Source organism: Entelurus aequoreus, linkage group LG15, assembly GCF_033978785.1.
Source record: "Entelurus aequoreus isolate RoL-2023_Sb linkage group LG15, RoL_Eaeq_v1.1, whole genome shotgun sequence".
In the NCBI taxonomy this organism is placed as follows: domain Eukaryota; kingdom Metazoa; phylum Chordata; class Actinopteri; order Syngnathiformes; family Syngnathidae; genus Entelurus; species Entelurus aequoreus.
The window spans coordinates 54233155-54260211 of NC_084745.1; the positions used below are offsets into that span (position 1 = coordinate 54233155).

Sequence of the window (27057 nt, forward strand, 5' to 3'; positions counted from 1 at the left end):
TGCAAATCTTTGTTGACAGAAATGTTGACAGTAATGTACACATTTTTACAACAGTGGAAAACATTAGTAAAACAGAGGCTTCTCAGAGGGTGAGAGAACTCCTGGCATAAAATGGCCAAAGGTATAATAGATGTGTGTGTCCAAATGAAAGGAAATGGCAGGCTGTCTTCTTCTAACGGATTTATTACAATCTTTGCAAGTTGGGTAACGTTTGCTGTGGTCTGGAACAACGTGGCGCATAAACAACTAGGAGAAATGCAGCCAATAATACATACAGATAATGTGTCGTGAGACATGCAAATATAAATTAAATACACAGAGGAAATTAAGTGAGCTCAAATATAGCTACAAACGAGGCATAATGATGTACATACATACAGCTAGCCTAGATAGCATGTTAGCATCGATGAGCTTGCAGTCACGCACTGACCAAATATGCCTGATTAGCACTCCCAACAAGTCAATAACACCAATAAAGCTCACCTTGGTGCATTCACGCACAGCATAAAACATTTGGTGGACAAAATGAGACAAAGAAGAAGGGGCATAAAACACGCCTTTCTGTGGCAGCGTCGGAGAAAGTTGTACATGTAAACCAGGGGTCACCAACCTTTTTGAAAGCAAGAGCTACTTCTTGGGTAGTGATTAATGCGAAGGGCTACCAGTTTGATACACACTTAAATAAATTGCCAGAAATAGCCAATTTGCTCAATTTACCTTTAACTCCGTTATTATTATTAATAATGATATTTACACTTAATTGAATGATTTAAAAGAGGAGAAAACACACAAAAAAACGACAATTAAATTTTGAAACATAGTTTATCTTCAATTTCGACTCTTTAAAATTCAAAATTCAACCGAAAAAAGAATAGAAAAACTAGCTAATTCGAATCTTTTTGAAAAAATTTAAAAAAGAATTTATGGAACATCATTAGTAATTTTTCCTGATTAAGATTAATTTTAGAATTTTGATGACATGTTTTAAATAGGTTAAAATCCAATCTACACTTTGTTAGAATATATAACAAATTGGACCAAGCTGTATTCCTAACAACGACAAATCATTATTTCTTCTAGATTTTCCAGAACAAAAATTTTTAAATAAATTCAAAAGATTTTGAAATAAGATTTACATTTGATTCTACAGATTTTCTAGATTTGCCAGAATGTTTTTATTTTTATTTTAATCATAAGTTTAAAGAAATATTTCACAAATATTCTTCGTCGAAAAAACAGAAGCTAAAATGAAGAATTAAATTAAAATGTATTTATTATTCTTTACAATAAAAAAAAAAAATTACTTGAACATTGATTTAAATTGTCAGGAAAGAAGAGGAAGGAATTTAAAAGGTAAAAAGGTATATGTGTTTAAAAATCCTAAAACCTTTTTTAAGGTTGTATTTTTTTCTCTAAAATTGTCTTTCTGAAAGTTATAAGAAGCAAAGTAAAACAATTAATGAATTTATTTAAACAAGTGAAGACCAAGTCTTTCAAATATTTTCTTGGATTTTCAAATTCTATTTGAGTTTTGTCTCTCTTAGAATTAAAAATGTCGGGCAAAGCGAGACCAGCTTGCTAGTAAATAAATACAATTTAAAAAATAGAGGCAGCTCACTGGTAAGTGCTGCTATTTGAGCTATTTTTAGAACAGGCCAGCGGGCTACTCATCTGGTCCTTACGAGCTACCTGGTGCCCGCGGGCACCGCGTTGGTGACCCCTGCTTTACACATACTGTAACATGATTATTCATGTTTTCCACTCAGTACAGATTGCTGTCCTATCACATGTTGTGTGTTACAAACTCAAACACGTTTCATGCTGACGTAGAAGCTAACTTATCTGTTGCCGTAGTTAGCTTTTACAGCTAATATCGTAGCACGGCGATGTGTTAGTACGCTAGAAAAATAGTTACAATACAAATGTTACTACACTTTGGTTATTATACAGGTTACACAACGTGATTGAAGTATTGTTGACACTTTTGGAATGCATTTTTAAAGTGATTTAGAGGCAGAATTGATTGACAACATTAGCTGCATTGCTAGCCACCGAGAACGAGACAATGTAAGAAAGCAAAAAAAACCAAAAACCTTTTGTCTTCTTGTCTCTCATGATGATTGTGAACGATAGGCAAAATAAAAAAAAAGTGCAGTTCCCCTTTAACATGCCTGTGTGGGGTTTGAGCAGCTTACTCATGTTAGTACTGAAGTAGCTGGGCTTATTAAGTTACTATGACAACAGAACGACAAAAAGATCCCCGGATAGATGCACTGTATCATTAGCTTGTCACATGTTATGTTCAAAGAACTCTACTTAGTATTTTCCAGGTATATTTCTCTTTGATCCCCGGTCTAATAACACATTTGAGAAGGTTTTGCTTATTGTACCTTCCGCTTTAAATACGGGTGTGGTTTAATGGCCGGCGTTTTACTGTCGCTACGTGGCCACGGTGGAGGACAAACACACGCGAGGCCTTCCTTCCCATTTCCAAGACAACATGGCTGGGAATGCACGGCGACCCGCAGTCAAGCGCCGTATTTGCTCCCATGTTTCATTTCAAACCTCACCCTCCACGGCTTCTAACAAGGCTGAGAGAAGACACTTCTGCATTAAAGGAGTTCACATAGTTGAAAAACAGCAATATTATATCATCCAATAGGTTCCTAGGAAGGCAGAACTGAGGCGTTCATTAAAATGTATCGAATTAGAGCACAGGTGTCAAACTCAAAGCCTGGGGGCCAAATCTGGCCCGCCACATTGTTTATGTGGCCCACAAAAGCCTGGAAATAATATGCGTTAATAAAATGTTTCATATTTTCTTACTAAATATATTTGTTCTTTCCCTTTTGACATTAAAAATCATGTACTGCATGCAATTGCATATCTTTTAAAATTCAATATCTAAATCAAAATATTCCAAAAATATGTTTGGTTAAAATAAGGATAAATACTATACTTAAATATCTGTTTGACTTATGATTTCAAAACAAACTATAGACTGTAAAATTGACAATAGATTTTACGGTTCATTTCATAGAGTTTTTTACTGTAAAATCAACTTTAGTACTGTTTTTTCCATATACAGTAAGACATTAAAACAATAAAAAACAAAAACAAATAGAGCACATGTGTCAAACTCAAAGCCTGGGGGCCAAATCTGGCCCGCCACATTGTTTATGTGGCCCACAAAAAAGCCTTGAAATAATATGCGTTAATAAAATGTTTAATATTTTCTTACTAAATATATTTGTTCTTTCCCTTTCGACATTAAAAATCATGTACTGCATGCAATTGCATATATTTTAAAATCCAATATTATCAAAATCAAAATATTCCAAAAATATTTTTTGTTAAAATAAGGATAAATACTATACTTAAATATCTGCTTGACTTATGATTTCAAAACTAATTATCAACAAATTATAGACTGTAAAATTGACAATAGATTTTACGGTTCATATCATAGAGTTTTTTACTCTAAAATCAACTTTGGTACTGTTTTTTCCATATGCAGTAAGACATTAAAACAATAAAAAAAAAAACAAATAGAGCACAGGTGTCAAACTCAAAGCCTGGGGGCCAAATCTGGCCCGCCACATTGTTTATGTGGCCCACAAAAGTCTGGAAATAATATGCGTTAATAAAATGTTTAATATTTTCTTACTAAATAGATTTGTTCTTTCCCTTTTGACATTAAAAATCATGTACTGCATGGAATTGCATATCTTTTAAAATTCAATATCTAAATCAAAATATTCCAAAAATATTTTTGGTTAAAATAAGGATAAATACTATACTTAAATATCTGCTTGACTTATGATTTCAAAACTAATTATCAACAAATTATAGACTGTAAAATTGACAATAGATTTTACGGTTCATTTCATTGAGTTTTTTTTACTGTAAAATTAACTTTGGTACTGTTTTTTCCATATACAGTAAGACATTAAAACAATAAAAAAAAATAAAAAATAGAGCACATGTGTCAAACTCAAAGCCTGAGGGCCAAATCTGGCCCGCCACATTGTTTATGTGGCCCACAAAAGTCTGGAAATAATATGCGTTAATAAAATGTTTAATATTTTCTTACTAAATATATTTGTTCTTTCCCTTTTGACATTAAAAATCATGTACTGCATGCAATTGCATATCTTTTAAAATTCAACATTATCAAAATCAAAATATTCCAAAAATATTTTTGGTTAAAATAAGGATAAATACTATACTTAAATATCTGCTTGACTTATGATTTCAAAACTAATTATCAACAAATTATAGACTGTAAAATTGACAATAGATTTTACGGTTCATTTCATTGAGTTTTTTACTGTAAAATCAACTTTGGTACTGTTTTTTCCATATACAGTAAGACATTAAAACAATTAAAAAAAAAAAAATAGAGCACAGGTGTCAAACTCAAAGCCTGGGGGCCAAATCTGGCCCGCCACTTTGTTTACGTGGCCCACAAAAGCCTGGAAATAATATGCGTTAATAAAATGTTTAATATTTTCTTACTAAATATATTTGTTCTTTCCCTTTTGACTATAAAAATCATGTACTGCATGCAATTGCATATCTTTTAAAATTCAATATCTAAATCAAAATATTCCAAAAATATTTTTGGTTAAAATAAGGACAAATACTATACTTAAATATCTGCTTGACTTATGATTTCAAAACAAATTATCAACAAATTATAGACTGTAAAATTGACAATAGATTTTACGGTTCATTTCATTGAGTTTTTTTACTGTAAAATCAACTTTGGTACTGTTTTTTCCATATACAGTAAGACATTAAAACAATAAAAAAACAAACAAATAGAGCACAGGTGTCAAACTCAAAGCCTGGGGGCCAAATCTGGCCCGCCACTTTGTTTATGTGGCCCACAAAAGCCTGGAAATAATATGCGTTAATAAAATGTTTAATATTTTCTTACTAAATAGATTTGTTCTTTCCCTTTTGACATTAAAAATCATGTACTGCATGCAATTGCATATCTTTTAAAATTCAACATTATCAAAATCAAAATATTCCAAAAATATTTTTGGTTAAAATAAGGATAAATACTATACTTAAATATCTGTTTGACTTATTATTTCAAAACAAATTATCAACAAATTATAGACTGTAAAATTGACAATAGATTTTATGGTTCATTTCCACCGACTTGAGTTTTTTACTGTAAAATCAACTTTTGTACTGTTTTTTCCATGTACAGTAAAACAATAAAAAAAAAAACAAATAGAGCACAGGTGTCAAACTCAAAGCCTGGGGGCCAAATGTGGCCCGCCACATTATTGAAGTGGCCCACAAAAGCCTGGAAATAATATGTTTTAATAAAATGTTTAATATTCTCTTACTAAACATATTTGTTCTTTCCCCTTTGACATTAAAAATCATGTACTGCATGCAATTGCATATCTTTTAAAATTCAATATCTAAATCAAAATATTCCAAAAATATTTTTGGTTAAAATAAGGATAAATACTATACTTAAATATCTGCTTGACTTATGATTTCAAAACTAATTATCAACAAATTATAGACTGTAAAATTGACAATAGATTTTACGGTTCATTTCATAGAGTTTTTTTTACTGTAAAATCAACTTTGGTACTGTTTTTTCCATATACAGTAAGACATTAAAACAATAAAAAAATAAAATAAATAGAGCACAGGTGTCAAACTCAAAGCCTGGGGGCCAAATGTGGCCCGCCACATTGTTTATGTGGCCCACAAAAGCCTGGAAATAATATGCGTTAATAAAATGTTTAATATTTTCTTACTAAATATATTTGTTCTTTCCCTTTTGACTATAAAAATCATGTACTGCATGCAATTGCATATCTTTTAAAATCCAATATTATCAAAATCAAAATATTCCAAAAATATTTTTGGTTAAAATAAGGATAAATACTATACTTAAATATCTGCTTGACTTATGATTTCAAAACTAATTATCAACAAATTATAGACTGTAAAATTGACAATAGATTTTACGGTTCATTTCATAGAGTTTTTTTTTACTGTAAAATCAACTTTTGGTACTGTTTTTTCCATATACAGTAAGACATTAAAACAATTTAAAAAAAAAAACAATTAGAGCACAGGTGTCAAACTCAAAGCCTGGGGGCCAAATCTGGCCCGCCACATTGTTTATGTGGCCCACAAAAGCCTGGAAATAATATGCGTTAATAAAATGTTTAATATTTTCTTACTAAATATATTTGTTCTTTCCCTTTTGACATTAAAAATCATGTACTGCATGCAATTGCATATCTTTTAAAATTCAATATCTAAATCAAAATATTCCAAAAATATTTTTGGTTAAAATAAGGATAAATACTATACTTAAATATCTGCTTGACTTATGATTTCAAAACAAATTATCAACAAATTATAGACTGTAAAATTGACAATAGATTTATGATCGCTCATTTTTATGACTATTTTTTTAATGCCTGGCTGGGGATCGACTGACACACCCTCCGCGATCGACCGGTAGATCGCGATCGACGTAATGAGCACCCCTGTTGTAGACTGTAAAATTGACAATAGATTTTACGGTTAAATTCCGCCGACTTGAGTTTTTTACTGTAAAATCAACCTTGGTACTGCTTTTGTCCATAATACAGTAAGACACTGAAACATTAAAAAAACAAAGAAAAACATTAAATCAAGATTTTAGGGTAAAAAATACAATGACAGCTCTGTTGAATGCTTGAATTTTACCGCTAAAAACAGTGGTGTGGTTTCTCCATTCCATTCCATTTATTCCATTTTTTTTATATGCTGTAAAAAAAAACACTGCTTTTACTGTAAAATTCTGGTTTGATTGATTGATTGAAACTTGTATTAGTAGATTGTAGGGCTGCAACTAACGATTAATTTGATAATCGATTAATCTGTCGATTATTACTTCGATTAATAATCGGATAAAAGAGACAAACTACATTTCTATCCTTTCCAGTATTTTATTGGGGAAAAAAACAGCATACTGGCACCATACTTATTTTGATTATTGTTTCTCAGCTGTTTGTAAATGTTGCAGTTTATAAATATTTATTAATTTTTTTTTTTTTTTAAAGCCTCTGCGCATGCACATAGCATAGATCCAACGAATCGCTGACTAAATTAATCGGCAACTATTTTTATAATCGATTTTAATCGATTTAATGGATTAGTTGTTGCAGCCCTAGTAGATTGCACAGTACAGTACATATTCTGTACAATTGACCCCTAAATGGTAACACCCCAATAAGTTTTACAACTTGTTTAAGTCCACGTTAATCAATTCATGGTAATTCATGGTGACTGAGCTGCCAGTTTTTAAAGTCAAATTTACATTTTTTTTGCTGCTTATGTAAAAAAAATATATTGTTAATGTACTATGTGTATATTCATATACTACTCATTGTTAAACGCGGCCCTCTGAGGGCAACCATAACTGCGATGTGGCCCTCAATGAAAAGCAGTCTGACACCCCTGAATTAGAGTGTGGCAAGGTTTTAATGTTAGTTTTTTCACAGTATGTATATTTAGGCCAGAACTGTAAACAAGTTGTTTTTATTCTTATTTTAAATCCTGGTTGCACTGTAGTTTACACAACGTGCATTTAGTAGCATCCTTTGCTTGCACAAATCTGTCCTGGGCTGTTTGCAGACGATTTTAACAGTTTGGCTACTGTTATGTTGCAAATGTTTAATTGCAATTTCACTCTTCGCACTTATGACGTTTTTTTCCGTCAAATCCTCCAGTTTATTTTCCCTCCTCCACGAGCGCAGACACACACTGTTTGATGCCTCCACGGTGTGCGGTCGCCTCCTTTAATCCATCAATGTCAACTTCTCCGCTAATCGGTTTCATACCTGCTTCACGGGGAGACTCGGCTGTTTGGATGCGTTCTTATTTTTAGTTTTTGGGTAGGATTTAAGAGGCACTGCAGACTGGAATCTAAGGTGTCTGGTTTATGTGCAAACACAAGGTGTGGTGCAAGGGACACCCGATGAGTGTTTTTTTGTGGCCAGTCACATAGATCCCATGATTAAGTCATAATGACAATTAGGGCTGCAACTAGGGATGATACTCGAAACCGGTTTTCCCGGTTGTTTGATAAGAAAAGAACCGAGTCCTCGGACTCGAATCCCTTTTTGAGAACCGGTACCCGTTATCGAGACCACTATAGTAAAGGAAAAGAGTTGATTCTTTATTCGAATCCCGTCCCGACCAGAAATGCTCCGTGGGACATCACAAGAAATGGCGTCACGTAGCTCAGTCATTAGGCGCAGATAGCGAAAGCAGGAAAACAATGGACGGGGAAAAAGCGCTCCAAGGTGTAATAAAGTTCAAAACAAAAGCTATAATCCATCGAATAACTTTACTGAGAGATTTTAGCAGGGTACAAACACATGACCAACACTTTTACCACCAACCGGAAACATAGCAACCAGGCTAGCAACGCACCTCCTTTACGGCAGCTGTCGCAACATTCTTAAAACAACCGCAGCACATACATATATATACAACACATCTCCCTTTTTGAACTTTTGTTTTTCTTTCCTTGTAAACAAAACAAAATCACACTGTAGATGTGTTGTCTGTCCAATTATAAATAATGCAGACGAGGCGTGTTGGCTGAGTTCTTGACGTTTACTTTCACAGCGTGGCAACATGCAACACTTTTCGGGGCTACCGCGCATGCTCGTAACTCCCGTTGCATGCTGGGTAGTGTAGTTGTTGTATTCTCTAGCTCATAACATTTTTCCCCCATAAAGAAATAATGTTAACTCAATAAAGTGTATTTCTTTTTTTAGCTTTAACTTTTCATTTATTAGCATTGTACCCACACTTGCAAATAACTTTTCTCTTCATAGAATGTTCTTTCAATAAAGAAATAAAGTGCAAAAATGTCAAAGCATCATAACAAACAGTTATGTTCCAATAGCAGCAGAAGTGCACTTTTTGGAGAGCTGTATTATTTTCAGTTTTGTGCCCAAGGGACTGATTTTATTTAACATTATATTATTATTTATACACCTATAGTGATCACAGAGACAGCTTGTTTTTGTGTTACTGTATATATTTGTTTCTCTGAAAAATCCCACTTAATATACTTTGGGTAACAACAGTCAATATTTATTTATTTTATTTTATTTTTTTAGGTGGGTAACAGTCAATATTTATTTATTTATTAGATTACATTTTTTTATTATATAATAAAAGTGAGCTTTTGTTAAACCAAATATTGTGTGTTTTTTTCCATATACAACAACCTATCTGGACTCCATAAGAGAATCGATAAGGAATTGGTTCGATAAGAGGATTCGATAATAGGCTCAAACTCGATAATTCCTTATCAAACATCATCCCTAGCTGCAACTAACGATTAATTTGATAATCGATTAATCTGTCGATTATTACTCCGATTAATCGATTAATAATCGGATAAAAGAGACCAACTACATTTCTATCCTATCCAGTATTTTATTGAAAAAAAACAGCACACTGGCACCATACTTATTTTGATTATTGTTTCTCAGCCGTTTGTAAATGTTGCAGTTTATAAATAAAGGTTTATTTAAAAAAAATTAAATTAAATTTAAAAAAAAAAAAAAACCTCTGCGCATAGCGTAGATCCAACGAATCGATGACTAAATTAATCGGCAACTATTTTAATAATCGATTTAATCGATTAGTAGTTGCAGCCCTAATGACAATATTTCACTTTACATGTTATTTACACCAGACACTGCACTGCAAAAAGTCAGTGTTCAAAAACAAGAGAAAAAAATACAAAAATGAGGGGTATTTTATTTGAACTAAGCAAAATTATCTGCCAATAGAACATTAAAATCTGGCTTGTCAAGACTTTCCAAAACAAGTAAAATTAGCTAACTTCAATGAACCCAAAAATACCTTTAAAATAAGAATATTCTCACTAATAAGAAGTGCACTTTTCTTGGTAGAAAAAAAAAAAGAGACCATTTTGCTCAACATGTTGAAAAATATTCTTAAATTATCTTGACATAATGATATGCGCTCGGCATTACATTTCTTCAAACCAGCAAACTTATACTAAAAACTATATCGGCCGATATATGCGTTAAAATGTAATATCGGAAATGATCGGTATCGGTTTTTTTATTATCGGTATCGGGTTTTTATTTTTTATTTTATTTTATTTTTTTATTTTTTTTAATTAAATCAAAATAAAAAACACAAGATACACTTACAATTAGTGCACTAACCCAAAAAACCTCCCTCCCCCCATTTACACTCATTCACACAAAAGGGTTGTTTCTTTCTGTTATTAATATTCTGCTTCCTACATTATATATCAATATATATCAATACAGTCTGCAAGGGATACAGTCCGTAAGCACACATGCTGCTCCACTAATAGTACTAACCTTTAACAGTTCATTTTACTCATTTTCATTAATTACTGTAACTGTTTTTATATTGTTTTACTTTCTTTTTTATTCAAGAAAATGTTTTTAATTTATTTATCTTATTTGACTAATTTTTTTAAAAAGTACCTTATCTTCACCATACCTGGTTGTCCAAATTAGGCATAATAATGTGTTAATTCCACGACTGCATATATCGGTTGATATCGGTATCGGTTGATATCGGTATCGGTATTTAAAGAGTTGGACAATTTCGGAATATCGGATATCGGCAAAAAGCCATTATCGGACATCCCTACTAAAAACTAATTTATTGTTCTTAATGGAAAGGCAAGCGCTTGTTACTCTCGGGGTCTCCTAGCCGCTCAGGCAAATCATATTGTCTAAAAATGCATTTTTCCATCGACAACATGACATCATCGCGCCAAGTGCGTGCTCTTTCGGTCAATTAGTGCGCATATATACAGGCCAAAATGTTTTTTAATGGTAATTTTGAAGAATTTATCTGAATGTGCATGAACTATTCCTTGTCAAAATGGTTAGAAATGTAAAATGTTGAAATATTAACTGTCAGTTTACTGTACTGTGCCAACTGTACTACTATATGAGTACCTATTTTCTATTGTTTCATTGAAAATAAAACAGCAAAGTCCATTTGGCCGTCATCCGTTGTAATTATGAGACACAATTGTGTCAAAATCATGATTTTTTTTTTGTTCATGCTTGAAATAAGGAATTATTACTTTAAAAAAAGTAGTTTTATACTTATGAGTGTTGATGACACAGCTTTGCAACACTTGATATTCTAGTTTCAAGCATGTTTACTCAATATAGCTCAGGGGTCACCAACTGAGCCCGTAAGGACCAGATGAGTAGCCCGCTGGCCTGTTCTAAAAATAGCTCAAATAGCAGCACTTACCAGTGAGCTGCCTCTATTTTTTAAATTGTATTTATTTACTAGCAAGCTGGTCTCGACATTTTTAATTCTAAGAGAGACAAAACTCAAATAGAATTTGAAAATCCAAGAAAATATTTGAAAGACTTGGTCTTCACTTGTTTAAATAAATTCATTAATTTTTTTTACTTTGCTTCGTATAACTTTCAGAAAGACAATTTTAGAGAAAAAATACAACCTTAAAAATGATTTTAGGATTTTTAAACACATATACCTTTTTACCTTTTAAATTCCTTCCTCTTCTTTCCCGACAATTTAAATCAATGTTCAAGTAAATGTATTTTTTTTATTGTAAAGAATTAATAAATAAATTTTAATTTAATTCTTCATTTTAGCTTCTGTTTTTTTGACGAAGAATATTTGTGAAATATTTCTTCAAACTTATTATGATTAAAATTCAGAAAAATTATTCTGGCAAATCTAGAAAATCTGTAGAATCAAATTTAAATCTTATTTCAAAGTCTTTTGAATTTCTTTAAAAAATGTTGTTCTGGAAAATCTAGAAGAAATAATGATTTGTCTTTGTTAGAAATATAGCTTGGTCCAATTTGTTATATATTCTAACAAAGTGCAGATTGGATTTTAACCTATTTAAAACATGTCATCAAAATTCTAAAATTAATCTTAATCAGGAAAAATGACTAATGATGTTCCATAAATTATTTTTTGAATTTTTTCAAAAAGATTCAAATTAGCTAGTTTTTCCTCTTCTTTTTTTCGGTTGAACTTTGAATTTTAAAGAGTCGAAATTGAAGATAAACTATGTTTCAAAATTTTATTGTCATTTTTTTTCGTGTTTTCTCCTCTTTTAAACCGTTCAATTAAGTGTAAATATCATTCATTATTAATAATAACATAGAGTTAAAGGTAAATTGAGCAAATTGGCTATTTCTGGCAATTTATTGAAGTGTGTATCAAACTGGTAGCCCTTCGCATTAATCACTACCCAAGAAGTAGCTCTTGCTTTCAAAAAGGTTGGTGACCCCTGATATAGGTCATCAAATCTCAGCAACAAGCTGTAATATCTTACTGAGATCATTTAGGACCAAAGCACTTCATATTTCATCTTACTTAGATTTCACTTTTTGCAGTGTGGGTGCACTGTGGTGTTATTACCTCAGTGGATCCCCAACTAAGCGACGCTTGAGTCAACTCCACACCAGCTCCATGAAATATAGAGCTACCTGTCTCTGGCTCTGTTTGACTTGGAAAGTCGTTACCTTTTTTTTTGGCTCCGCTTAAAAAACAAGCCACCAACATAACGCATAAATTAGTTTCTATTTATAAATATGTGCATGAAGCACTTCACACAGATGCCAGTTAACCTCTGACCCGTGCCAGTTTTTTAATGTGGACTGGGGATTTGGAGCGAGCACAGCAGCTGAGTGAGCTTTACATCTGGGAGGAAGTGAGCAAGACTGAGGATGTGTTGTGAAGAAAATCTGTTTTTTAATGGAGGCTGCAGCTACAAACTGGAAACAAGCCGCCAAAGCCCTAAAGCAGATTTTTCTTCTCTGAAAAGTGACCTTATCATAATTTGGCACGACGGCGGTACCTCAGGTTTGTCAGTAATCCCTTCCAAACGCTCCGGAAAAAAACAAATGTGGAACCATTTGAGTATAGGAAGAAATGGTCCAGTGTAGGGTTGCGCAATATACCCGACATCAATTTGGCCCACGATTTGTGTACTATCGCCATATTGTTTAAAAAAACAAACAAACAAAAAACAATGAAAGTGTGGCTAGTTAAACTTGATTTAGAGCGTCTCGGTCCTCTTTTCTTCTTCTGCAAGCCCACATGCGAAAACACTGCCATTAGTTTGAAACTGTAAAAAAAATCAAGTGAAACAAAAAAAAAAAGGAACGAAACCGTGAAAAAGATCGAAGAAAATCAATCTGTGTACGGATAGTTTTCCAGACCATAGAGCACACCGGGATATAAACTGCAGCCACTACATTTTTGAAGACATTTGTTCATATATAAGCCGCACTGGACTGTAAGTCGCAGATATAAAATGAGTTATTTGCACAGAAAGATTCTGTAAATGTTTATTTACGTACCTTGTTTCCAAACGGTCCAAACAACAAATGTTTCCAAGTTTTGTGAACTTTCTTTTTTTTTAATTTGTTAAAACTTTGTATAATTAAGTTGGTGAAAAGTTGAAGATGCAACAAAATTAGGTTGAATAAACATAAAAAAAAGGCCGCAAATTAATTACACTGGTCCTAATTAAATGTATTTTCTAGGTTGGTAAAATTTGGTATATTTAAGTTGGTGATAAGTTGAAGATGCAACAAAATTAAGTAAAATATTTAAAAAATTAAAGATGGGCAAAAATGAAAGAAGACAGCCAAAGTAAGTACACAAAGTTGAAGATGTAAACAAAATTAGGTTTAATGAACATTTAAAAAAAAGGCCGCAAATTAATTACACTGGACCTAATTAAATGTATTTTATAGCTGGTATAATTAAGTTGGTGATAAGTTGAAGATGCAACAAAATTAAGTAAAATATTCAAAAAATTAAAGATGGGCAAAAATGAAAGAAGACAGCAAAGTAAGTACACCAAGTTGAAGATATAACAAAATTAGGTTTAACGAACATTTAAAAAAAGGCCGCAAATTAATTACACTGGACCTAATTAAATGTATTTTATAGCTGGTATAATTAAGTTGGTGATAAGTTGAAGATGCAACAAAATTAAGTAAAATATTCAAAAAATTAAAGATGGGCAAAAATGAAAGAAGACAGCAAAGTAAGTACACCAAGTTGAAGATGTAACAAAATTAGGTTTAATGAACATTTAAAAAAAGGCCGCAAATTAATTACACTGGACCTAATTAAATGTATTTTATAGTTGGTAAAATTTGGTATAATTAAGTTGGTGATAAGTTGAAGATGCAACAAAATTAAGTAAAATATTAAAAAAATTAAAGTTGGGCAAAAATGAAAGAAGACAGCAAAGTAAGTACACCAAGTTGAAGATGTAAACAAAATTAGGTTTAATGAACATTTAAAAAAAAGGCCGCAAATTAATTACACTGGTCCTAATTAAATGTATTTTATAGTTGGTAAAATTTGGTATAATTAAGTTGGTGATAAGTTGAAGATGCAACAAAATTAAGTAAAATATTTTAAAAAATTAAAGATGGGCAAAAATGAAAGAAGACAGCAAAGTAAGTACACCAAGTTGAAGATGCAACAAAATTAGGTTTAATGAACATTTAAAAAAAGCCGCAAATTAATTACACTGGACCTAATTAAATGTATTTTATAGGTTGGTAAAATTTGGTATAATTAAGTTGGTGATAAGTTGAAGATGCAACAAAATTAAGTAAAATATTTTAAAAAATTAAAGATGGGCAAAAATGAAAGAAGACAGCAAAGTAAGTACACCAAGTTGAAGATGTAACAAAATTAGGTTTGATGAACATTTTAAAAAAAGGCCGCAAATTAATTACACTGGACCTAATTAAATGTATTTTATAGTTGGTAAAATTTGGTATAATTAAGTTGGTGATAAGTTGAAGATGCAACAAAATTAAGTAAAATATTCAAAAAATTAAAGATGGGCAAAAATGAAAGAAGACAGCAAAGTAAGTACACCAAGTTGAAGATGTAACAAAATTAGGTTTAATGAACATCTAAAAAAAGGCCGCAAATTAATTACACTGGACCTAATTAAATGTATTTTATAGGTTGGTAAAATTTGGTATAATTAAGTTGGTGATAAGTTGAAGATGCAACAAAATTAAGTAAAATATTTAAAAAAAATTAAAGATGGGCAAAAATGAAAAGATAGCCAAGTAAGTACACCACACCTAAACAAAATATATCTAAGTTAAAAAATGTTACTTTGATGCAACTTTTAAAAATTGTCGCAACATTTTCCAATCAATTTTCTACAAGTTTTGTGAACTTACGTTTTTTTTAAATTTGTTAACACTATCAAGTTGGTAATAAGATAAAGAAACAATAAGTAATTTAACGAAACAAAATTAAGTAGAAGTTTAAAAAAAGTATTTTGCAAAGCGCCTGTAACAGGGCAGTAAAACTGCTGATCAAACAAAACAGAAGTCATCGTTATGGATTCACTAGCTGCGTAAGCTAGCTCAACAATCAGCTAAACAGACTCAATAACTCCACAGTGATGTTTTGGTGAATTTACTGAGGGATTTGTAAAACTGAAACATAGGGATGATACTTGAAACCGGTTTTCCCGGTTGTTTGATAAGAAAATAACCGAGTCCTCGGACTCGAATCCCTTTTTGAGAACCGGTACCCGTTATCGAGACCACTATAGTAAAGGAAAAGAGTTGATTCTTTATTCGAATCCCGTCCCGACCAGAAATGCTCCGTGGGACATCACAAGAATTGACGTCACGTAGCTCAGTCATTAGGCGCAGATAGCGAAAGCAGGAAAATAATGGAATGGAAAAAGCGCTCCAAGGTGTAATAAAGTTCAAAACAAAAGCTATAATCCATCGAATAACTTTACTGAGAGATTTTAGCAGGGTAAAACACATGACCAACACTTTTACGACCAACCGGAAACATAGCAACGCACCTCCTTTACGGCAGCTGTCGCAACGTTCTTAAAACAACCGCAGCACATACATATATATACAACATATCTCCCTTTTTTAACTTTTGTTTTTCTTTCCTTGTAAAGAAAACAAAATCACACTGTAGATGTGTTGTCTGTCTAATTATAAATAATGCAGACGAGGCGTGTTGGCTGAGTTCTTGATGTTTACTTTTACAGCGTGGCAACATGCAACACTTTTCGGGGCTACCGCGCATGCTCGTAACCCCCGTTGCATGCTGGGTAGTGTAGTTGTTATATTCTCTCGCTCATAACATTTTTCCCCCTATAAAGAAATAATGTTAACTCAATAAAGTGTATTTCTTTTTTTAGCTTTAACTTTTCATTTTTTTAGCATTGTAACCACATTTGCAAACAACTTTTCTCTTCATAGAATTTTCTTTCAATAAAGAAATAAAGTGCAAAAATGTCAAAGCATCATAACAAGCAGTTATGTTCCAATAGCAGCAGAAGTGCACTTTTTGGAGAGCTGTATTATTTCCAGTTTTGTGCCCAAGGGACTGATTTTATTTAACACTATTATTATTTATACACCTATAGTGATCACAGAGACAGCTTGTTTTTGTGTTACTGTATATATTTGTTTCTCTGAAAAATCCCACTTAATATACTTTGGGTAACAACAGTCAATATTTATTTATTTTATTGTATTTTTTTAGGTGGGTAACAGTCAATATTTATTTATTTATTAGATTTTATTTTTGTATTATATAATAAAAGTGAGCTTTTGTTAAACCAAATATTGTGTGTTTTTTTCCATATACAACAACCTATCTGGACTCCATAAGAGAATCGATAAGGAATCTGTTCGATAAGAGGATTCCATAATAGGCTCGAACTCGATAATTCCTTATCAAACATCATCCCTACTGAAACAATACAAAAATAATGCCAAACAAAACTAGATTTAATAAACATTAAATTAATGTTTCTTAATGTTCAACTTTCCCTCACAATGTGTATTTCTTCTTCTCCCAAAGGATCATTCAGGAGCTTGACGGAATCCGCTTGGTGTGGAGCTTGTTGAAAAACCCCAGTCCAGAAGTTCAGTCCAGCGCGGCGTGGGCCCTTTGTCCATGTATTGAAAATGCAAAGGTACAGTAAGAGATCTGTATTCATTATTATTATTATTGTCTTGATACTACTTCTATAGAGCAAACCAAAGTCTCTGACGGCCGCAAGACTCTTGCGCTAAAGACTTTTTGTTGGTTCAGAATGAAGTGTTTTGTGAGCCCGCTGGCACCACCACGCTAACCTGCTGCTGGGAGGTTAGCAAGGGCAGAGCGGTGTCAGACGGGGGCTTTACGTGAACCGCAGCTTAATAAGAAGCAGAGCGGCTCCTTTGGCACACCAAGGTAGTTGAAGTGTGGACCAGGCGGAGAGAAAAGCCCTGGTAATATCCTGTGGTGTGGCTTCTCTTTCTTGCACTGACAATCCTTACTCAACATGTGCCAAGCATTTAACCGTTCAAAAATGGTGATGCACACTAGGGTTGTCCCGATATCGGCACCAAAATGTATATCCATATTTTTCCAAAGAGAGGGAACTACGAAAAGTGTCAATATTGGCTTTATTTTAACAGAAAATATTACAATACATTAAACATATGTTTTACAAGGTTAAAATACAAATTAAAAGGCATTAAACACATTTTCTTGTTGCACTCAAAGAACAAGGTTCCATATTACATATAGTCAATCAAGGATTACATTAGAATATCATGAAAAAAACGTTGACATATTACATTATTCATGATTTATGGTTGCCTCTCCTGGTCTGCGTTTTAAAGAAAATACAATTATTAGTAAGTACTAAAAACAAGACTATGGATAAATGTACACAGATCAGCCATGTAGCAGGTAAAACACACTTTTGTTGAAGATAAAACACAAATTGTAGGAATTTCGTACAAAATGTTGTCATTTCACTTGCACTAGTTGATGCTAGATGGGCGGTCTTAACTCCGCTAACATTTGGCATCAAGCCAAGCAGCTGCGTGCACGTCAACGTAACTACATGTTATGTATCTACATGTTATGTATCTACATGTTACGTATCTACACGTTATGTATCTACATGTTACATATCTACATGTTACGTATCTACATGTTATGTATCTACATGTTATGTATCTACTTGTTATGTATCTACATGTTACATATCTACATGTTACATATCTACATGTTATGTATCTACATGTTATGTATCTACTTGTTATGTATCTACATGTTACGTATCTACATGTTACGTATCTACATGTTACGTATCTACATGTTATGTATCTACATGTTACGTATCTACATGTGCACATATAAAGCCCTCAGCCCCCCCCCCTGACTCTTGTAGCCACCCTTCAGAGTCGTGGTGAGTGACAGGTTATCATTAGTTTGAGTGCATGCTTTTTACTGACTCAAAAAGATTGAATGTTTGTTGTTTGTCCAAGTTGTGCTTCCTTACAGATGTGCACGCTTTGTAAGGAAGTCTAAGGGCAAACGGTGACAGTGGGGGGGGGGGGGGGGGGGGATTAGCGGGCATTGGGCCTTGTATCATTTGTGGGGATTGGTTAAATTGTGTTAATTGCTGCGATGGCGACGTTGTAAAATCCTGGTGTGACTGCATATTGATTTTTGCATGTAAAACTATATTTATATTTTTATGTCTGGAACAAGTTGTTAGGTTGACATGACTTCTTGTGATTCTTATGGCTTCGTTTTTCGTGCAATCCGGTTTTTGTCGGACCTTTTGGAAGGGATTACTAGTGAGTGCCAAGCAGGGAGGTAATGGCTCCCATTTTTATAGTCTTTGGTATGACTCGGCCAGGATTTTACGGTTAAATTCCACCGACTTGAGTTTTTTACTGTAAAATCAACTTTGGTACTGTTTTTTCCATATACAGCAAGACACTAAAACAATAAAAAAAAAATTTAAAAAAACATTAAAACAAGATTTTACGGTAAAAACATAAATCTGGCAGCGCTGTTGCTTGAATTTGACCACTAAAACAGTGGTATTGTTTCTCTATTCCATTTATTCCATTTTTTTAAATGCTGCAAAAAAAAAACTGCTTTTACTGTAAAATTCTGGTGACTGAGCTGCCAGTTTTTAAAGTCAAATTTGAATATTTTTTTTGCAGTTTATGTAAAAAAATTTTTTTTTAATGTATTATATATATATAAAGTTAGAGTTAAAGTACCAATGATTGTCACACACACACTAGCTGTGGCGAAATGATTCTCTGCACTTGACCCATCACCCTTGATCACCCCCTGGGAGGGGAGGGGAGTAGTGAGCAGCAGCGGCGGCCGCGCCCGGGAATGATTTTTGGTGATTTAACCCCCAATTCCAACCCTTGATGCTGAGTGCCAAGCAGGGAGGTAATGGCTCCCATTTTTATAGTCTTTGGTATGACTCGGCCGGGGTTTTACGGTTAAATTCCGCCAACATTAGTATTTTACCGCAAAATGAACTTTGGTACTGTTTTTTCCATATACAGCAAGAAACTAAAACAATAAAAAAACAAACCAAAAAAAACATTAAAACAGGATTTTACGGTAAAAACATAAATCTGGCAGCCCTGTTGCTTGAATTTGACCACTAAAACAGTGGTATTGTTTCTCTATTCCATTTATTCCATTTTTTTAAATGCTGCAAAAAAAAAACTGCTTTTACTGTAAAATTCTGGTGACTGAGCTGCCAGTTTTTAAAGTCAAATTTGAATATTTTTGTTGCAGCTTATCTAAAAAAATATATTTTTAATGTATTATATATATATATAAAGTTAGAGTTAAAGTACCAATGATTGTCACACACACACTAGCTGTGGCGAAATTATTCTCTGCACTTGACCCATCACCCTTGATCACCCCCTGGGACTCGGTTTTACGGTTAAATTTAGCCGACTTGAGTTTTTTACCCTAAAATCAACTTTGGTACTGTTTTTTCCATATACAGCAAGACACTAAAACAATAAAAAACAAAACAAAAAAACATTAAAACAAGATTTTACGGTAAAAACATAAATCTGGCAGCCCTGTTGCCTGAATTTGACCACTAAAACAGTGGTATTGTTTCTCTATTCCATTTATTCCATTTTTTTAAATGCTGCAAAAAAAAAAACATGCTTTTACTGTAAAATTCTGGTGACTGAGCTGCCAGTTTTTAAAGTCAAATTTGAATATTTTTTTTGCAGCTTATGTAAAAAAAAATATTTTTAATGTATTATATATATATATAAAGTTAGAGTTAAAGTACCAATGATTGTCACACACACACTAGCTGTGGCGAAATTATTCCCTGCACTTGACCCATCACCCTTGATCACCCCCTGGGAGGTGAGGGGAGCAGTGAGCAGCAGCGATGGTCGCGCCCGCGAATGATTTTTGGCGATTTAACCCCCAATTCCAACCCTTGATGCTGAGTGCCAAGCAGGGAGGTAATGGCCCCCATTTTTATAGTCTTTGGTATGACTCGGCCAGGATTTTACGGTTAAATTCCTTCGACTTGAGTTTTTTACCGTAAAATCAATTTTGGTACTGTTTTTTCCATATACAGCAAGACACTAAAACAATAAAAAAACAAACAAAAAAAACATTAAAACAAGATTTTACGGTAAAAAACATAAATCTGGCAGCCCTGTTGCTTGAATTTGACCACTAAAACAGTGGTATTGTTTCTCCATTTATTCAATTTTTTTAAATGCTGCAAAAAAAAACTGCTTTTACTGTAAAATTCTGGTGACTGAGCTGCCAGTTTTTAAAGTCAAATTTGAATATTTTTTTTGCAGCTTGTGTAAAAAAAAATATTTTTAATGTATTATATATATATATATAAAGTTAGAGTTAAAGAACCAATGATTGTCACACACACACTAGCTGTGGCGAAATTATTCTCTGCACTTGACCCATCACCCTTGATCACCCCCTGGGAGGTGAGGGGAGCAGTGAGCAGCAGCGATGGCCACGCCCGGGAATCATTTTTGGCGATTTAACCCCCAATTGCAACCCTTGATGCTGAGTGCCAAGCAGGGAGGGAATGGCTCCCATTTTTATAGTCTTTGGTATGACTCGGCCGGGTTTTTACGGTTAAATTCCGCCGACTTGAGTTTTTTACCGTAAAATCAACTTTGGTACTGTTTTTTTCCATATACAGCAAGACACTAAAACAATAAAAAAAAAAACATTAAAACAAGATTTTACGGTAAAAAAAACAAAACTGGCAGCCCTGTTGCTTGAATTTGACCACTAAAACAGTGGTATTGTTTCTCTATTCCATTTATTCCATTTTTTTAAATGCTGCAAAAAAAACCCTGCTTTTACTCTAAAATTCTGGTGACTGAGCTGCCAGTTTTTAAAGTCAAATTTGAATATTTTTTTTGCAGTTTATGTAAAAAAAAATATTGTTAATGTATTATATATATATATAAAGTTAGAGTTAAAGTACCAATGATAGTCACACACACACTAGCTGTGGCGAAATTATTCCCTGCACTTGACCCATCACCCTTGATCACCCCCTGGGAGGTGAGGGGAGCAGTGAGCAGCAGCGGTGGCCGCGCCCGGGAATCATTTTTGATGATTTAACCCCCAATTCCAACTTTTGATGCTGAGTGCCAAGCAGGGAGGTAATGGCTCCCATTTTTATAGTCTTTGGTATGACTCGGCCGGGGTTTGAACTGGTGACCTACCCATCTCAGGGCGGCCACTCTAACCACTATTGGAAGAATAGAAATGAAAACAACTTGTTTAGGAGATCATCTGTTAATCTGGCCCAGATGGGTGTCTCTGGTCGAAGCACTTCTTCTGTTTCTGTAGTTGGCTGCAGTTTCTGAAGCACTGTGAAAGTGATGCATGGCCACCATATGGAGGAATAGCAGGGCGGCTTTTGAAGACTAATAAAGTTTGACAATGTTTGTCCAGATCTCCTTTCTGCCAATTCTGAGCTAAATTCATGAACATGTTTTTTGAAATTGCTTTTTTTTACCCATCGCAATAAGGAAACTGATATAGTTGTTTTTGGCCCCGCATTCATTCCGATAGAATAAATACATGTGTTTCGATTTTGCAGCTTTATATTGAATTTATGAGAACTTTGAATATTTAATGGATTCTGCTGCCCCTGAACAGATATTGACAGGCCCGCACACTTACTGTCATACACGAACTATGAAGCACTAACTCCAATGGTCAACATCCTTCAAGTGGACTAAATTTCCGGTTGAAAAAGCCTTTGGAGGGTGACGTATGCGCGTGACGTAGCCAGGGGAACAGAGGTATGCCTTCCCCATTGAATACAATACAAAAAAGCTCTGTTTTCATTTCATAATTCCACAGTATTCTGGACATCTTTGTTGGTGAATCTTTTGCAATTTGTTTAATGAACAATGGAGGCTGCAAAGAAGAACGTTGTAGGTGGGATCGGTGTATTAGCGGCTGGCTGCAGCAACACAACAAGGACTACTTACTTGGATAGCAGGCGCCTAGCTGATGCTAGCCGCCCACCGCACATCCTTCGTCGTGCCGTCGATCGCTGGAACGCAGGTGAGCACGGGTGTTGATGAGCAGATGAGGGCTGGCTGGCGTAGGTGGAGCGCTAATGTTTTTATCATAGCTCTGTGAGGTCCGGTTGCTAAGTTAGCCTTAGCGTCGTTAGCAACAGCATTGTTAAGCTTCGCCAGGCTGAGATCTATTAACCGTGTAGTTACAGGTCCATGGTTTAATAGTATTGTTGATCTTCTGTCTATACTTCCAGTCAGGGATTTATTTATTTTGTTTCTGTCTGCATTTGAGACAGATGCTATCACGTTAGCTCATGCTAAAGAGCTTTGTCGATGTATTGTCGTGGAGATAAAAATCACCGTGAATGTCCATTTGGCGTTCTCGACTCTCATTTTCAAGAGGATATAGTATCCGAGGTGGTTTGAAATACAAATCCGTGATCCACAATAGAAAAAGGAGAGGGTGTGGAATCCAATGAGCCAGCTTGTACCTAAGTTACGGTCAGAGCGAAAAAAACCATGTATTTCACTGCATTCTAGTCCGTCACTCTAACGTTCCTCATCCACAAATCTTTCATCCTCGCTCAAATTAATGGGGTAATCGTCAGCAAAAATATGGCAATATCGCAAAATGATCAAGTATGACACACAGAATGGATCCGCTATCCCCGTTTGAATAAAAAAATGTCATTTCAGTAGGCCTTTAAACTTTTAACTTATCCAAAACGGTCGCTCAACATTGCTATGTTGCCGTCTAGGATGTGGTGTATCCGAAAAAGCGACCGGTTGTTATGAATCTGGCTGTGGCGCGTTGTTTCTGACGTCCCTTCCTCCCCTAACTGCGTTTATAAACAATCAGTGAGTCCACACCAAGCTACGAGCCGGAGATTCAAGACATAGACGGCGCACTTACCCGTGTAAAAAAAATTCCCAAGGAGGGGAACCTTAAACAATGGGTTACTGTAAATAGTTATTCGTATCAGTAGTTCCATCCATCCATCCATTTTCTTCCGCTTATCCGAGGTCGGGTGGCGGGGGCAGCAGCCTAAGCAGAGAAGCTCCGACTTCCCTCTCTCCAGCCACTTCATCCAGCTCCTCCCGGGGGATCCCGAGGCAGATCCTAGGGCAGACCTGGGCATTCGGTGGCCCGCGGGCCACATCCGGCCCTTTGTGCGTCCCTGTCCGCCCCGCGTGAGGCCAATCATAAATTACAAAATAAATGTCAAAAAGTATCTATGTCGAGTGTGCAATATTTTTGTTTTGAAAAGCGTTATTTGTGTTACTTCCGTGTGGACGTATGCTCGTGCGCGATTGTGAGTGAATGTGAACAGCGGCAATCCCAAATGACAAAATAAATTTCAAAAAACATCTATGTCGTGCGTGCAATACAACTGTGCTGCTTTTATTTTGAAAAGTGTTATTTATGGGCGTATGTTCGGGTGTAACCTGTGAGTGAAGGTGCACAGCGACAAGTGATGCCCGGTTATCCCCAAGACGCTAAAAAGAGAAAAGTTGATGAGGAATGGCGTGTTTTCAACAAGACATGGACTGCCAAGTATTTCTTTACAGAAATGAAAGGTAAAGCCGTGTGCTTAATTTGTGGTACACAGGTTGTTGTGTTTAAAGAATATCATTTGAATCGCCACTACACGACGAAGCGCGAGGAAAAATACCGGAATCTGTCTGATGAAGCGCGTGCAAGGGAGGCTGATGCGTTGATGGTAAAACTGCAAACCCAACAAGGACTTTTTGCCAAATTTCACCCCCCCCAGAATGCAGCCGTCAGGACAAGTTTCGTAATTTCTCACAAAATCGCCAGAAAAAGTAAGGCGTTTTCTGACGGAGAGTTTATTAAGGAGTGCTTATTGGACTCTGTTGCGCTGATGTGCCCGGAGAAGAGGGGCGCATTTGAGAACGTGTCACTCTCCCGACGCACTGTAACGAGGCGGGTTGAGACCATCGCTGGAAACTTGGAGCTTCAGCTGAAGAACAGAACGGTTTGACTGTTTTTAGCTGGCTTTGGATGAGAGCTGCGATGTACGTGACACCGCCCAGCTGCTCATCTTCTTACGTGGGATGACTGCAGACTTTCAAATCACGGAGGAGCTGGCGGCCATGCAGTCAATTAAAGAGACAACCACAGGTAATGACGTGTTCACATAGGTAAATGCGTGTTTGGATATGTTAGGACTGAAATGGGACAAGCTGGCAGTTGTGACAACAGATGGTGGTCCAAATCTGACGGGGAAAAATGTTGGACTTTTAAAGAGGATGCAGGATAAAGTGACAGAAATTGACATTTTTGCATCGTATTATACATCAGGAAGTGTTGTGTAAGACAGTGTTAAAAATAAAACCATCAAAAGCAATCTGCTTTTGTATAAAGTTAAGTTAGGTTAAATGAAATTATTATTATTGTTATTTATCTTATGGTATATCAAGATTAATTTGAGCAAAATTTTTAATTGAAATATTGTCGGTGTGGCCCTCCAGCAGTGCTCAGGTTGCTCATGTGGCCCCCGGTAAAAATTAATTGCCCACCCCTGTCCTAGGGGCTATGTTGTCCGGGGGCTTCTATGCCCCCTGTAAGAGGTCTCCCAAGACAAACAGGTCCTAGGTGAGGGATCAGACAAAGAGCAGCTCAAAGACCTTTATGAAAAGTACAACTCGAGGACCTAGATTTCCCTCGCCCGGACGCGGTTAAACCGGGGCTCCCCTCTGGAGCCAGGCCCGGAGGTGGGGCACGATGGCGAGCGCCTGGTGCCTGTCCCATCAGCCCGAAGAGGCAACGTGGGTCCCCCCTCCAATGGGCTCACCACTCATGGGAGGGGTCATAGAGGTCGGGTGCAGGGTGAGCTGGGCGGCAGCCGAAGGCAGGGCACTTGGCGGTCTGATCCTCTGCTACATAAACTAGCTCTTGGGACGTATCAGGACTTATTCGGCTTAATATAGACCGGGCCTAAAACCCACGATAAAGTCTTATCTATTTCATTTGATCCTTGCCGAGAGCAGTTTTCCCGTCTGGGGGTCTATGCAGGCCATGAAAGACATTCAGCGCTAGTCGCATCGCAGCTGGTGGCTTAAGAGAGCTTCCTCTGTCGCCGGGACTACCGGCCAGCCATCATCAGTATTCCTGAAGAAGAGCTTCCTGTGTGTGTTTGGAAGGGTTGTCTGGCCGGCCTTGGACACCCAACACCCGCCACCCCCGCCCCCGCCCACTTTTCTACACTTCACTGCTCACACATTGCTCATCCCCTTGGCAAGGCATCACAGGACTCATAGACTGTGTCCTGGCTACAACTCAGCAGTATACTAACTCAACTGCAACTAAACCGGGGTTCTACATTTGGCAAAGTGCCGCTCAAGGGTCCAGACCGCAACCCCGACACAAAAACTTTAGGATGAACCGGAATATAACTCTCGAGGGACCTTTAAAAAAATCAATGAATGTACAAACATTCCCCAGACACACTCCAGCATTTTGTAGTGGAAAGTCTCCCCACAAGAGTCTTAAGTTGTGTACTTATGCCCATGCAGGCTATTTAGATTTAAAACTAGCCACCTTCTGCAATCTAGCAGTAGTATTTTAAGAGTGCGCTAATGTGCCAAGCTCCAGTCAAGCCAACTGCCCTGGCAGCGCTTCCGCTGTGGTTCTTTTAGAGCTCCCTACCAGACTCTGGTTTTGGTAGATGGTTGCTCCATAAGTGGGTACGAGTTCTGTGGTACTGACTCGGATCATGAATCTGAACTGGGAGAAGTTCTCCGGGGGTAAGAGCTGTAAATGTCACCTCTTTGCTTTAAATCCCAGACCAGTTAAGTTTGTTGCAACAGTTCTATTATGTAAGGACATTTATAAATAACAATTAAACGACAGCACCATAGAGCTGGGTTCCCCAACCTTTATTTGCAGCAGGGGCCGCTTTAATACTGGCCTTATTCTCATGCACCACGTGTGTCGTATAAATACAGCGAAGAAAGGGGAAGAGAAATACTATAACACTGAATCAGTGGGATGTACTCTGAAGACTCTAGTATTTTGCTTATTTTCGCTAACTTGTGGGCTTATTTTTGATGCCTTATAAGTAGAGATGTCCGATAATGGCTTTTTTGCCGATATCTGATATCCCGATATTGTCCAACTCTTAAAGGCCTACTGAAAGCCACTACTAGCGACCACGCAGTCTGATAGTTTATATATCAATGATGAAATCTTAACATTGCAACACATGCCAATACGGCCGGGTTAACTTATAAAGTGACTTTTAAAACTTCCCGGAAAATATCCGGCTGAAACGTCGCGGTATGATGACGTATGCGCGTGACGAAGTCCGAGTAACGGAAGTTATGGTACCCCGTAGAATCCTATACAAAAAGCTCTGTTTTCATTTCATAATTCCACAGTATTCTGGACATCTTTTGCAATTTGTTTAATGAACAATGAAGGCTGCAAAGAAGACAGTTGTAGGTGGGATCGGTGTATTAGCAGCGGACTACAGCAACACAACCAGGAGGACTTTGTTGGAGCGCTAGCCGCGCTAGCCGCACTAGCCGCGCTAGCCGCGCTAGCCGCCGACCTCACCTTGACTTC

At 35.7% G+C, this 27057-nt stretch overlaps 1 protein-coding gene across 2 annotated transcripts in view; it reads left to right on the top strand.

Annotated features, from left to right (window-relative positions):
- The window catches only part of LOC133630263 (outer dynein arm-docking complex subunit 2-like), a 153455-nt gene that overhangs the window by 82559 nt on the left and 43839 nt on the right, over positions 1-27057 (top strand). For both annotated transcript variants that reach the window (XM_062021745.1, XM_062021746.1), the window contains one exon: positions 16957-17071. In XM_062021745.1, coding sequence (XP_061877729.1) covers positions 16957-17071 — 115 coding nt within the window. The remainder of the gene's footprint in view (positions 1-16956; positions 17072-27057) is intronic.